General features: G+C 39.1%; 1 protein-coding gene across 1 annotated transcript; it reads right to left on the reverse strand.

Moving 5' to 3' along the window:
- Nucleotides 1-8,914: 8,914 nt before the first annotated feature.
- htr1d (5-hydroxytryptamine (serotonin) receptor 1D, G protein-coupled) lies at nucleotides 8,915-10,573 on the reverse strand. Its single transcript, XM_080870954.1, has one exon. It carries the CDS (start codon nucleotides 10,189-10,191, stop codon nucleotides 9,034-9,036), a length of 1,158 nt encoding a protein of 385 aa, XP_080727080.1. The 5' UTR covers nucleotides 10,192-10,573; the 3' UTR covers nucleotides 8,915-9,033.
- Between the last annotated feature and the right edge of the window lie 2,387 nt (nucleotides 10,574-12,960).

The raw sequence follows: 12,960 nt of genomic DNA on the forward strand, positions 1-12,960 counted from the left end.
ACCCCAGTGACCAAAATGTTACAGTGACCTTTAGTCACCTTTAATATCATGACCTTTTCCTGTCCTGCATCTCAGAATCATCCAGAGGAGAGAATATAAAAGGTTAATTGTTGCATGACAATGTAAACCTGCAAGATCCACATTAGCGTATCCACTACAACTTAAAGGTAGGTAGATTTTGGACATCTCCGTTCTGAAAATCACAAAGGGAATTTTTTATCATTGAGATAGCAACAGAAATAATTTTTCTTCAAGTCTGTGAATTGCCAACACTTAAAAATTGACACGGTTTTGTAAACGGACTCAGGCGCAGACCAGGAGACTTTTGCAGAAACTGATGTCACCGGGTGATTATATATATAGGGGAGACCGGGGATAGTTGTAACATTTTTGACATTTCTGTCTGTAAATTGGAGCTCTTTTAAGGTAGTGGATTCAAAATGTAATGCAAAGTATTTACATGTCTCGGCTATTAAATAGTGCAGCTATTTTCTCTGCAGCACAATTACCCATTGCATGGTATGGTCTCAAACACAAAGAGTGAAATGTTACAATTAACCCCATAGTCTGGGTTAGTTGTAACATATCCTGGGGTAAAATGTAACACAATGAAATAAGGGTACTAACAAAACATTAACATGTAATCTTTGTTTATTCAACACATGAATGCACTTAGAGCCATTTATGTAGTTATGTGTGTGTGTGACAGAATGCAGAAATCTAACTTTTGAACATATACCAACCCCCCAAAAAAGACAAATTATGGAATTTTCTGCAACTGAATATTTCATTAATTTTGGTTGGTCTTCCTTGCGTTTGGCCTCATTGGTCCAGTGGGCATTATAACCTACAACTCTTGCACCAATTTTGAACATAACAATGAAGCTGAAAAAATTTAGTTGTTCACCAGCATCGCAATTCCATTACTTTTTATCATGGCTTACCTTGGTGTGGTTTGCAAAGTGCTTCAGAAAGATGAGGAAATCTGTTTCTTGCACCCATCCTGATTTATTTCCACTACCAATACTTCCTACTGGTCCATCTCTGACACAGTGTGGGAATGTGTATGTGTGGGAACACAAACAGTGGAGGAATTGTGTTGCCAATGGCATTAACCGCATATACAAAAGCGACCAGTGAACCTCTCTCTGCTGATGTCGTTGCCCCAACTTGTTTAATATAAGTTAAAGTAATAGTGTGGTAAGTTGTAACATCTGCATTATTGTTACAACTAACCCAGACTGTTGCTGTTACAACTGACCCAGACTCCTATAGCCATGAACTAGCCAACATTACAGCCAACGGCTAAAACATTAGCACTAAAGACCTACACAGAATATATCCCCATAGACATACAAATAACATAATTTAAGTTTGATGAGTTTAACTGCAAAGCAGATAATGCTATTAGAAATTGAAATAAAGTAGAAAAACTTACTTTTTGGCATACAAATTACTTTTTTTTTCGTGTTAAATTGTTTGTGTTTGACAAAATGTGCTGATTTTTCACATGTGATAGCACAACTGAGTTGGGCATGCACAGGATTAATCACATCATTTGAAACTTAGCCCTGATTGGAGAAATTGGAAGTGTTACAACTGACCCACGTTACAACTATCCCCGGTCTCCCCTATATATATATATATATACAAGGTGCTCGGGGAAGGGGTCCGGGGCTCCAGGGGGGAAGGGTCCAAAACCACACTCTGCTCTTTCAGCCAACAATCCCACTCTTTTCCCACTCCAGTCGCTCCTCTCGCTCACTCGGGGGTACAGGGACGGGTCTGGGGGGGAATCTTCGCACACACACAGAAAATCCAATTAGCACTAGATCATAGGGAAACTCACAGACTTAGGCAGATTGCTGAAGCACTAATGCGGGTGACTCAAAGTTCCAGCAATGAGTAGTGTAGGTCTGCCATCTTAAAAAGCCCTTTGATTGTAGTAACCAGCGCCAGGTGTGATGATGAGCACAGTAGTGTGGGCCAGGGGCGGAGCCCACAGTGAGCACCGCTGTGGCCGGTGAAAGAGGGAGAGAGAGAGAGAGAGAACACAAGATCAAAACACATGTTGCCTAACATGGAATCAGCCGGTGAGGCACGGGGACCGTGACAAAAATGCCATTACACAACTGCATGTGTAATTGCTGACATTAGGGACAATATTCTTCACTGAAGCTCATTTTTTCTGTGAGGTGTATGTCACGCTCCTGGGTCATTTGACCCAGCATTTTGAGTTTTAATATATTTTGATATTTATGGTTTATGTTTAAACTCATTAGCTTATCTAAGTTCATTTCTATTTTGCCTATGTTGCCCTGTTATAGTTCATTGTTTATTAGATTCCCCTTGTGTCTTCACGCCTGTGTTTAAGTCTCCCTTGCCCTTCATGTGTGTCATGTGTGCATCTCATTATGTTTCCTGTTTTATTTTGAAGAGGTCTGGTGTCCCATGTTCATTGTGTTTAGGTTCACTTCCCTTGTGGCATCATTCTGTTGATTCTAATCAGCTGTTTCCCCATGTTTCCACTTCCCCTCATCATCTCCTGTGTGCATTTAGTCTGTGTATTTTCATTCCTTCCTGGTCAGGTTGTCTGTTGAGTTCTCATCATGTTTCCATGCTTTCATGCCTCCAGGTTTTTCCAGGTTTTTCCATGTTAAAGGTTTTGTTCTTTGTCTATTGTGTTTAGCATTTAGTTTTTCCCAGTGTGCATCTGCCTTTTGTTTTGTACCTTTTCTTAGGTTGGTGTTAAGCAGCTTAACAGACAACAAATATTTTTCTGAAAATGGTTAGGTGTGGGGACTGAACTGAAAATGAGTAAAAAAGCAACCAAAGTCCAAAGAAAAAGCCTGGAGAACTACTCAACACGACTTAAATGACAAAAATGCCTGGCTTTTTTGAAGCTTAAGACTTTTGCACAGTACTGTAATTTGTTATAGCTGTGTGTGTGTCTTGCACTGTTACACTGCAGTTCTTTATACTCTAATCCTGCTTTAAAGAGTTATCATCATCATGAGACTTTTTGTAACTCTGAAAACCCTTCAGGACCGGAGAATGAATCGCTGTATCACAGATCTTTGGAAAGCAGTACAAAGAAGTAAAAGATCTTCAAAAAGCTCTATGAAGGTGTGCTTACTGAAAATTTACTCAAAGATTTGTAGCGTTTGTAGAATCCACATCAAAGGATAAGTGGTCTCCACTGATTGCAAATCCTGGCTTTCTGGGCGTAGAAAATATCAGGTAGTATCACAAATAGAATTTGATAGATGAAGCCTCTAAGCTGAATACACACACAGAAACACTCAGAATGTTGCCGTTGTGTAACAGCACCCCGAGGATGCTATGTTTATATGTTTTATAAGTGGTGTTAATAGCATCGTTTGTTGTTAATCTCAAAAGAAGTTAGGCCCTCAGTACAATTGTTCTTTTTATCACGAGAGATTTAAGAGTGTTTGTGGCATTCAGTAATTTCCTCATTTTAAGGCTGGTCATGCTTTTGTGCAGTGTGCCTATCTCCACAGGGAGAAAAACAATTGAAGCGCACAACTAAGACAAGCTTAATACAAGATTAATAGTTTATCCTTATGGTGGTCTGCACTATGCTAAGTATCAGTCTGTGTTTTGTTTATACTCTATTTATGTACCAGCTTTCAGTGAGACGGGATGCTGGAACATTAAGACAACGACTGGCTTTACAAGGCAATCCAATTAAATTTAAAAAACAAACTAGCATTTTAACGAATGGTAGTTTGTTCAAGAAATGTTTGTTCAACCTATACAGTACATGGTTGAGTTTTGGATGTCATACCATAACCATGGCATTTTGTTGTATCCAGAAAACCAACAGTATCTTATTGTAAAAAAACGGATCTTGTACAATTGTACAGCTCAAAGATAAGAGAGGGAGAGGGTTTTTGTTCACTTTTTGTACTGATTTTCGCATTTTTGAATTTAGCCCCTTCAGCTATTTATCATGTTTTTGGCCCATCTGCCGTACACCGGTGTTCCCTCTGTGCCCATTTTTGTGCTTGGTTAACCTTCAGTCTGTGCAGTTTCTTCAGCAAATCGTTCTTTTCCCCTACTCCCTGATTTTAACTCTTTGTGTACTCTTTATATGAATTTGAAAGTCTCATTTGGTGTTGTATGGTAAACTGGGTGTCTGGCATAACTGCCACCAGATAACTTACAGTGCTGATGCCAATACTTGACAATGCAATCCACTTGAAATAATCAAGAATAACTTACCTGTGCCACATGGCAGAGTTCTGCAGAAATGTGTCTGAAACTCATACATGTTTTAAAGAAATATTTTTATACACTCCTGCTGTTCTGTCTTCATACATTAAACATGAATTCTCAGCTCAGGTAAAAAAAAATAAATAAAAAAATCTGTAGGTATGTCTCTGTGCACGTACAAGAGAGAAGGAATAGAACAAGATCATCTCTGAAACAATCCATTCACATTACTTATTTATTTGTAGTTATTTCTACACGAAAAGCACGAGTATACACAAGTGACTCTAATCTCAGTCGACTTAGTTTATCACTTTTTATAAGGCTATGATTCAAGGTTCACAGATGTGTGTGTGTGTGTGTGTGTGTGTGTGTGTGTGTGTGTGTGTGTGTGTGTGTGTGTGTGTGTGTGTGTGTGTGTGTGTGTGTGTGTGTAAAGACCTGCAAAGACTTTTGAACAGCTGTTACTTTCAAGTTCATGTGTTGTGGTCTTCAGGCACATTTGGCTCAGTATTTTTTATATTTCAGGACTTTGGTTCATGACTACATCGCCTACAAATAAAAAGCAGTGCTTTGAGACAGTAAATACATCCCATGCTTCAGTAGCTAGTAGAATCACCTTTAGCAGCAATAACTTGAAGTAATCAGTGTCCGTTTGACTTTATTAGTCTCTCACATCATTCTGGAGGACTCTTGGCTCGCTCTTCTCTACATATATAAAGTCTTTCCACAATATTTTAATAAGGTTGAGGTCTGCACTTTGACTGGGACCTGAATTCTTTTCGTTCACACATTCTGTTGTAGATTTGCTGCTTGTCTTGGGTCATTATCATCATTGCCTCACATTTGACTCTACAGTACTCTGAATATGGAGGAGTTCATATTCGACTCATAGACTGCAAGGTGCCCGGGTTTTATGGCTGAAAAAAACATCACAAATCATCACACCTCCATCACTATCTGTTGGTGTAAGGCGTTTGTGCTGCAAAATGTGGTGCTGAACATCATGACCAGACATCTTCACGTTGAGTTTGTCTGTTGCAGAAATCTCTTGGTTTGTTCAGATGAAACTTTCTGCAATGTTCTTTTGGAGAGAAAAGGCTTTCTCCTGGCAATCTGTCTAAACAAGCCAGACTCACTCAGTCTGCTTCTAATTGTACTGTAATGAACTTTAACATTTTAACATCCTAAATGAGGCTGGAGAGTCTGCGATGCAGCTCTTAGGCTTCTTGCATTTTCCACAGTCTGACTTTGGGGTGAATTTGCAGGATGTCCACTCCTGGGAAGATTGTGGCACTGTTTTAACACATAACCGAATGCTCCAGATCAGCAAACAGCCAACTTTAGCTTTTACACTGTGCTGATCTGAACATTTCATGAGGAAGGTGCTGAGAGAATGTGCAAATATTTTTGTCATGACATTATGAAAACATCCAATTTGAGTTTATGTACGTAAGTTCGCCATTTAAACAAATCTACAGGACATTTTTATAGAAAATCTGCCAAAATACTTCTAACTTGATTTTTTTCTAAGTAATATAATGTGTATGTTATATACCAAGTGGTACTTTATTACACTTTGGCTTGATTTGGTTAACAGTTCAACAGTCTGTTGGACACTTTCATTTTGTGAGCTTGTAGGACTGTCACTTGCTTTAAATCCACTTACCCTCTTGCAGCTGTTTTCCTCTGTGCTCCCTTTCAGCCTTGCTCAGGTTGGGAAGTGGCAGTTCCCATCTCATAAGGTTAAGTGCATCCTGACATTTTGGTTTCACTGCTTAAGACAGCCTTTCGTTATCCGAAGCCATCTCCTGTCCAAGCTCATCCAGAGTGACAGGACTACTTTTGGCTTTCTCATTTTCTTCATCCATATAAATGTTTGGAGATAATTTTAGAGAACTCAGTTAAAAGAGGCACGTGCAGCCTAATTTGAACCCAAGATTATGTGGTATTTGTCTGAGCATCTCAGCTGTCTGAGCACTTCTTTTGCATCTTAACTTATCTTTGTACAGAAATTCAGTTTTCTGTGATTTGTTTTGATTTCTGCTCAACATTTATCTATGACCTCAGAAATCCCAAAGGCCATAGCCATCTTACTAATTGTGGCATGTTTAATTCTGTATCCTGAATTACATGATCCACAGACAAATTCAGGCAAATGTGACCTCTTTTCAGAGATCTTTGTATATTCACTGTCTAATTAATTTGACACTGTGAAGGCCATTAGCTTTCAAAACGATTACTTATTTAAAGTCTAGCTAGAATGTTAAAGGGAAAATCTGACTTCTGCCCTTATTAGCCGTCAGTGTGCATTGAAGCAGCAATTCTGACCTAAAACCTTTTCTGCTTTGATGACTGGGGCAAAATAAAAATAAAATAAATAACTATTAAAATGACTAAAATGATTGCTCATTTTTACACTAGATCGCGTTTCTGCATGTATGCAGTAATAAAGTTACATACAATTACCACCTGGCTTTGGAGTTATTGTCAGTTTTACAGAACATTATAAAGTTATAAAGTTATGAGCTTGATTCATTTGATTCATTTGACCCTCCTTTTACTATTTCAATGCTCCCATAGCAGTATGCATCTATTTTTCATGTCTAACAAATCTCATCTGTACTAACTGCCCAGCATTAAATGGTAGATGATAGATGCTATCTGATGAACATACTGAAACATGTGGGACGTGTAAAACTACAAACAAACAGCTAATATGTATTTATATATATGTTAATATTTATTTACTTGATTTGCAAAGAATCAGCTGTTTGTTTCTGGTGTTCACAACTTCAGTCTGATACTGAAGCTTTTCAAACAACAATCAACATATTTGCCTCCAGTGACACAAGGCTAAAGACCGACTGACTGATATTCTGATTGGCTGCTCTTCATCTGACATCTTTAAAGAGAAACTGGAGCCTATAAGCCTTGCCTCCTCTAACCCAACCTGTAATTACCACATATGGAAATCTATGCCAAAATGCCAAACAGCAAAAAGTAAAAGAAACATTTTGACAACCAAACATTGTTAATAGTTTTTAAATCAGATTTTTTCTCAATTCTGGTTCAAACCTAATACATATGGTTGCCTTTCTTTGTTTTCATGTTTTTTTAACTTCATCCATGTCAAAAATATATGAACGTCCAAGCATGTAACAGTATGTAAATAACAGAAAATGAGGAAAATGTACACCATTATCGAGATGCCTTTGCTGAGCTCAACAAAAAAAGAAGCATTTCATTAAAAATACATTTCGCAGTAAGAGAGCCTTACTCTGCTGCACAATGAGCTGAAGTATCAAAAAGCACACTTAGGAAATGTAAACAAATAAATTGCACATAAATAATATATTCATTTTAAGGGTCTGAGCTGGTGGTTCAGCATAATATCTTCAAAGACTGTCCATTACGCTGGGCGATTCATCCAATCATTGTCAGACTGATCTAGAGATAAAGTGAAGCTACCACAAATATGTACATGTATAGCCAGCAGTCTGTCCACCTTGTGCTGTTCCTCATGGTAGGGAGCTCAGGGATTCTCTAAAAGTTTGCAAATCAGTCATGGAAATCAGGCCTGTATTTGTGTTCATCAATAAATTACAAAATAAACAGAATATAAAACTGTAGAGTCACATAATTTCACATCTATCAACAAGGAAATCCCTCATTGTTGAATTTTTTACACTTTTTAATTTTATTCACTCAGTTAACATGAAGCAATGATGCTGATGCTGCTTATTTGTTAAGGAAAACGTTTTTGGTATAAACTGAATGTATACCAATTTAGTAAATTTCATTTAACCAGATTCCATTAAATGTAACGTTTTACATTGTACTCGTAGCAAAGTTATAACCAAATTAGTTCAAGTCATTATTTTGGGCAGAATTTCTTTTGAGTGTGCATAAAAAGTTGTTTTTTTTAGTCATCTTTTTATTTTATCTTTTTACTGTTTCGTCATGGTCAAATCACATGTCAGATCTGTTTTTCATTTGTTTGTTTCTAAAACATGAATGGGGAAATACATGCACGACTACTATAGCTATTATGCCTTGGTGGAAATGAAGCACGTGTAATCCATCACAAAAACCTGAATTAATATTTGGACTTGAAATGCAGTTTCCTTTTCAAAATCCTCACTTCTTCTTCAAACACGTCTACCTTTACTCACATGCGCGTGCACAGAGCTCCCACCACCAGCACACACATTTAATGCATACATGGACAAAGCTTTTCTGAGCCTTTAGAAGTTGGAGTCTTTCTAAGTACTTTACTGTTCCACAGAAACTTTACAGTACATAGGAGAAGCAGCGTACAGTGTGACACAGAGATGAAGACAACATACATTTCATGGCTTTTCTTTTTTGGCTCGATTGAATTCAGTCGCTCAGAGTTTGCTCCTTCCAAACAGTCACTCTGGTCCTTATCTGTGTAGAAGCTTTTCTTGCTCCAAGAAATAACAATGATGTCTCTCTCATATTAAATAGATTTCCCAAACTTCTTTTTTAGTTCGTCTTAGGTGTGGGAATTCTGGCACATCGCAATGTCTGGAAAGGTGGGGGTGGGGGGGTCTTTTGTAGGATGCATGCACAAGTCTTTATAATTGAAATACTGTAGGTATCTAAAGGTCTATGCACAGATATTTAATGTATTTTTAAAAAAATCACATTTATCAACATGGTACATTTTTTGCACAGTAGTTCCACTCTGACTATTATCTATTGTTTTTGTTTTGCCTTTTTCGCTCCATTTTTTTTCACTGGATATGCCAGTTTTAATCCACGCTTGTCTTTTTTTCAGGAGCACCGTCTGAATTTGATGAGCTTTTGGAAAGCCTGCTTGAATTCGTCGTTGAAGACGGTGTAGATGACAGGGTTGATGAGGGAGTTCAGGTATCCCAGCCATGTAAAGATGTCAAACAGCACTGGATCAAACCAGCACTCTTTGCATATCGCCATGACAAGCGTGCCAACAAAGAAGGGAAGCCAACAGACAATGAACGCGCCCAGGATGATGCCCAGTGTCTTGGTTGCTTTCCTCTCCCGTGCTGCACACAGACGTTTCCTCTCCAGCACGTTGTCTGCCAGCTTGACTTTCACGCTGTTCATGAACAGAGGTGACCCTCCCCCTCCTCCTCCCACACCTCCCGCATTGCCAGAGTGTAGGTGTGCTTCGTGGTGGGAGGAGGAATTAAGAGAACAGAGAGAGGACCCTGCAGAGGTCTGGATTAGCTGCGCTGTGGTGAAACGCTTCCCAGACGACGACGGTGTCTTAAAAATGCGAGAGCGGGCTGCAACGTAAATCCGACCGTAGAGGATGATGAGAAGCACTGTGGGAACGTAGAAGGCGCCGAAGGTGGAGTATAGGGTGTAAGAGATCTGATCTGTATTCACCATACACTCTGTAAGCTCCTCATGGGCTTTGGCCTGCCGCCAGAAAAGTGGAGGCATGGAAATCGATATAGATATCACCCACACCACCCCAACCATGATCCCTGCACGGCGCATGGTGCGGCGCTTTGAGTACTCCAGCGCGTGCGTGATAGCCCAATAGCGATCCAGCGCAATTACACACAGGTGCAAGATGGAGGCGGTGCAGAATGTGATATCAGATGACAGCCAGATGTCACAAACAATCTGCCCCAGCGACCAGGTCTTGCTGACAGTGTACACAATGCTAATTGGCATGACTAAAATGGAAACCAACAGGTCTGTGACGGCGAGGGAGCCAATTAGGAAGTTGGCAGGTGTGTGGAGCTTCCTGGTCAGAAAGATGGTGGCGATGACAAAGGCATTTGAAAGGACAGTAGCCAAGGTGACAATGGCTAACAGAGCAGACAGAGAGACCTGGAAACCGAGGAGTGTGGCCTCGCTCCAGGGTGGTGCTGTAGTGGTGTTAGGAATCTCTGTGAAGTTTCTAATGAAGTAGTCCAGTGAGCTGTTGTCCAGCTCCATCGCGCCTCCACTCTGTTAAACCTGCTTTGAATCCAGTCTCATATCTATAATCTACAACTGTACACGGATCAGTTCAGGTGTAACACTGAAAAAGGCCATGATGGTGTGGCACTGATGGTTTTGACCAGAAGTCCGTCTTTTAATGTTCTTTTTTCTAACTTTTTTGAAACCGCATTTGTAAACGGATCTCTCCTTAATTCATCAACCCTTTTATTCAAAAGAATTATTTCATATTAACCGTTAGCAAACAACTCATTCCACAGTTTTGGTTTAGAACTAATGATACTGATGATTAGTTGGCATGAATCAGAGACGAATTTGACCATTTCTCCACTTCAGTATTGATTCGCTTAACTGGTGTAGCTGCAGGAGGGCAAAATCCTAATTTGTATTCATCTCCCGTCAGAAAGGCACGTCTTGTCTCTCTCGTTTCCCCACGCTCTTATCTCATCTCCAACTAGCAGCCAGCCAGCAACCACACCTTCAGACCAAGCTTTTCCTATCTATCAAATGCTTTAATGGGCTCCTCCTTTTCAATAAAGCAAACCAGGGAACTGTGCGTAGGAAGATGATGACAACAGATACAAAGGTTTGCTTGCTCTCTCTCTCTCTCCCTTATCTTTTCTGAAGTCCACAAGAAAGCTTAGTCAGGTTCTGACTGTAACTTGGCTTTGCTCCCTATTTCTAATGATGTTGGGAAGCCAAAGCACTACAGTTACAGGATCAGCATCAAACCAAGGAAAAACTTATAAATGTAGCTCATGGGTAATTCTTCAACATCCATATCTCTCTTCTCACAGCATCGCCTGTCAGACAGATGTTCACTTGTAGAGTCCGTAAAGATTGCGAGGTTTTGTCAGATTTTCATCCAGCTTCTTCCGAGGCATTTTCTTCCTAGGTGAGACAAATGAGAGAAAAATGATTAGAAATGTTGTATTTTGCAGTGCATCATCCTGTGCACCATATTATTTATATGAACAGAGACATACACAGACAAACCACCTGGAATCACCGCATGTGAATAAACTGCAAACTCAACTGTGATTTCTGAAAGGAGTATCGTGACTTGATCCATGGATTAACACCCACACTCCTGTTGTGTAGTTGTAAGACTAAATTGTCAACAACTACATAAAAACGATATTCTCTCTCCAATAATTGCAGCACAAATGAATATTTCATGGAAAAAATGAAAAAAGTTTCTTCAAAAGTCAATACTTTTTAAAGTATTTACTTTTTTATTCACATTACTCTGAAGGGAGATGGGAAATTGGAGTGTAGCGGTACAAAGGGAAATATTTCTTCCAGGCAACAGTAACAGAACATTATCACACGATGGAAGCTGACTCAATTTCAAATACAACAAAAGAGATAGGAACTGAAATGTGGAAAAGTGGCGTTATGTCCCAGAAGGAACGAAAACTTCAAATGTCTGCTAATCACAACCCTCCAGCTTTCCATCCATGTATCACGTTTGCTTTCATTTATTATTGAAGAGCAACAGCATGATTTACTTATCACTTATAGCGTATGTGGCAAATTGTCATGTAAATCTTTATTCTTGTCAGGTACTGTGAAAAAGCCACATTGTAAAATCTCAGCTGAGTTTTGTGTGGGAAGTGGGTTTTATTCATTTAAACATGAAATGATTAGGGAGAGGAGTTACTAGCAGAACAAAGTCTACAAAGTTGTTAATTATTTTTAGGGATTTTGTTGATTTCATTTTTCACACATCAACCAGCTTTGAAGTGATTTCGAAGCGTTAAGGAATGTGGTGGCTGGAAAACAAACAACTGCGTTTGCCACGCTAATTACAAATCTTTGCCTTTTCACATTTAACACATCCTTCAGCTTGCACATTATTGCTGTTAAGACCGATTTCCAAGTGTATGTTTGTTCCTGATACAACTCCACAAATCACCTCCATTAAGTGAAGTGTTGATTGGCAGCTGGGCTCTTGAGAGGGATTATTGTGCTTGGGCTGTGACAATAAATTGGCATATTAAGTAGCAAAGGAAACATTCTTGGTGTCTCGGTGCCAGTCTCACCAGTCTTGATGCATTCATTTGCAAACTCTCAAGCGGCCATGACCATTTTTATAATTCATCCTCAGTACAATTTATAAAGGTTTGTTTTTGCAGTGTTTGCTCTCATATGTGCTGTTTTCTTAAGAACCATCAGGTAAAACAAAAACTGTTCACTCATTAAATTAGATGAACACGAATTTCAGGACAATCAAACCAGTTGTTATTGAGACATTTAGCTAAAAACAACCATCATCTGAGGACCACGAATGACCAAATTTATTGGCAGTGCATCTAATATTTATTAAGGTGTTCCAAACAAGACTAGAATGGTGTATCTAACAACCAGCGCTGACTTCCACAGAGCTCCACAGGCAGCATGACTCAAAGTGAATCATATCCAAACACTGAGACAATAAAGGTCAGCTGACTCTAATCTGAAGTTCCTGTGTTGTGTCTTTCTACCTCTGATGGGAAAATAGGAAAATACATTACTAATCAGTTTCTCTTTCCTGTAACTGATGGTGTCTCTTTAACAACATTTCAACGAATGCCGCAGCACAACAGTAAATGTGTCACAGTTAGCTATGTGGAATGGCGTACTTGCGGATTTACTACTGTAGCTGGTTAGACCCCTATGAAAAAATAAAAAAAGTTCAAACAACCTAAAACATCTAAACAACACAAGAAACAACAATCAAGGTGCTGTGTATTGTATGATAAAGACAATATTAGAAAGAAAAAC

The sequence above is a fragment of the Rhamphochromis sp. 'chilingali' genome, assembly GCF_963969265.1.
Source record: "Rhamphochromis sp. 'chilingali' genome assembly, chromosome: 21".
In the NCBI taxonomy this organism is placed as follows: domain Eukaryota; kingdom Metazoa; phylum Chordata; class Actinopteri; order Cichliformes; family Cichlidae; genus Rhamphochromis; species Rhamphochromis sp. 'chilingali'.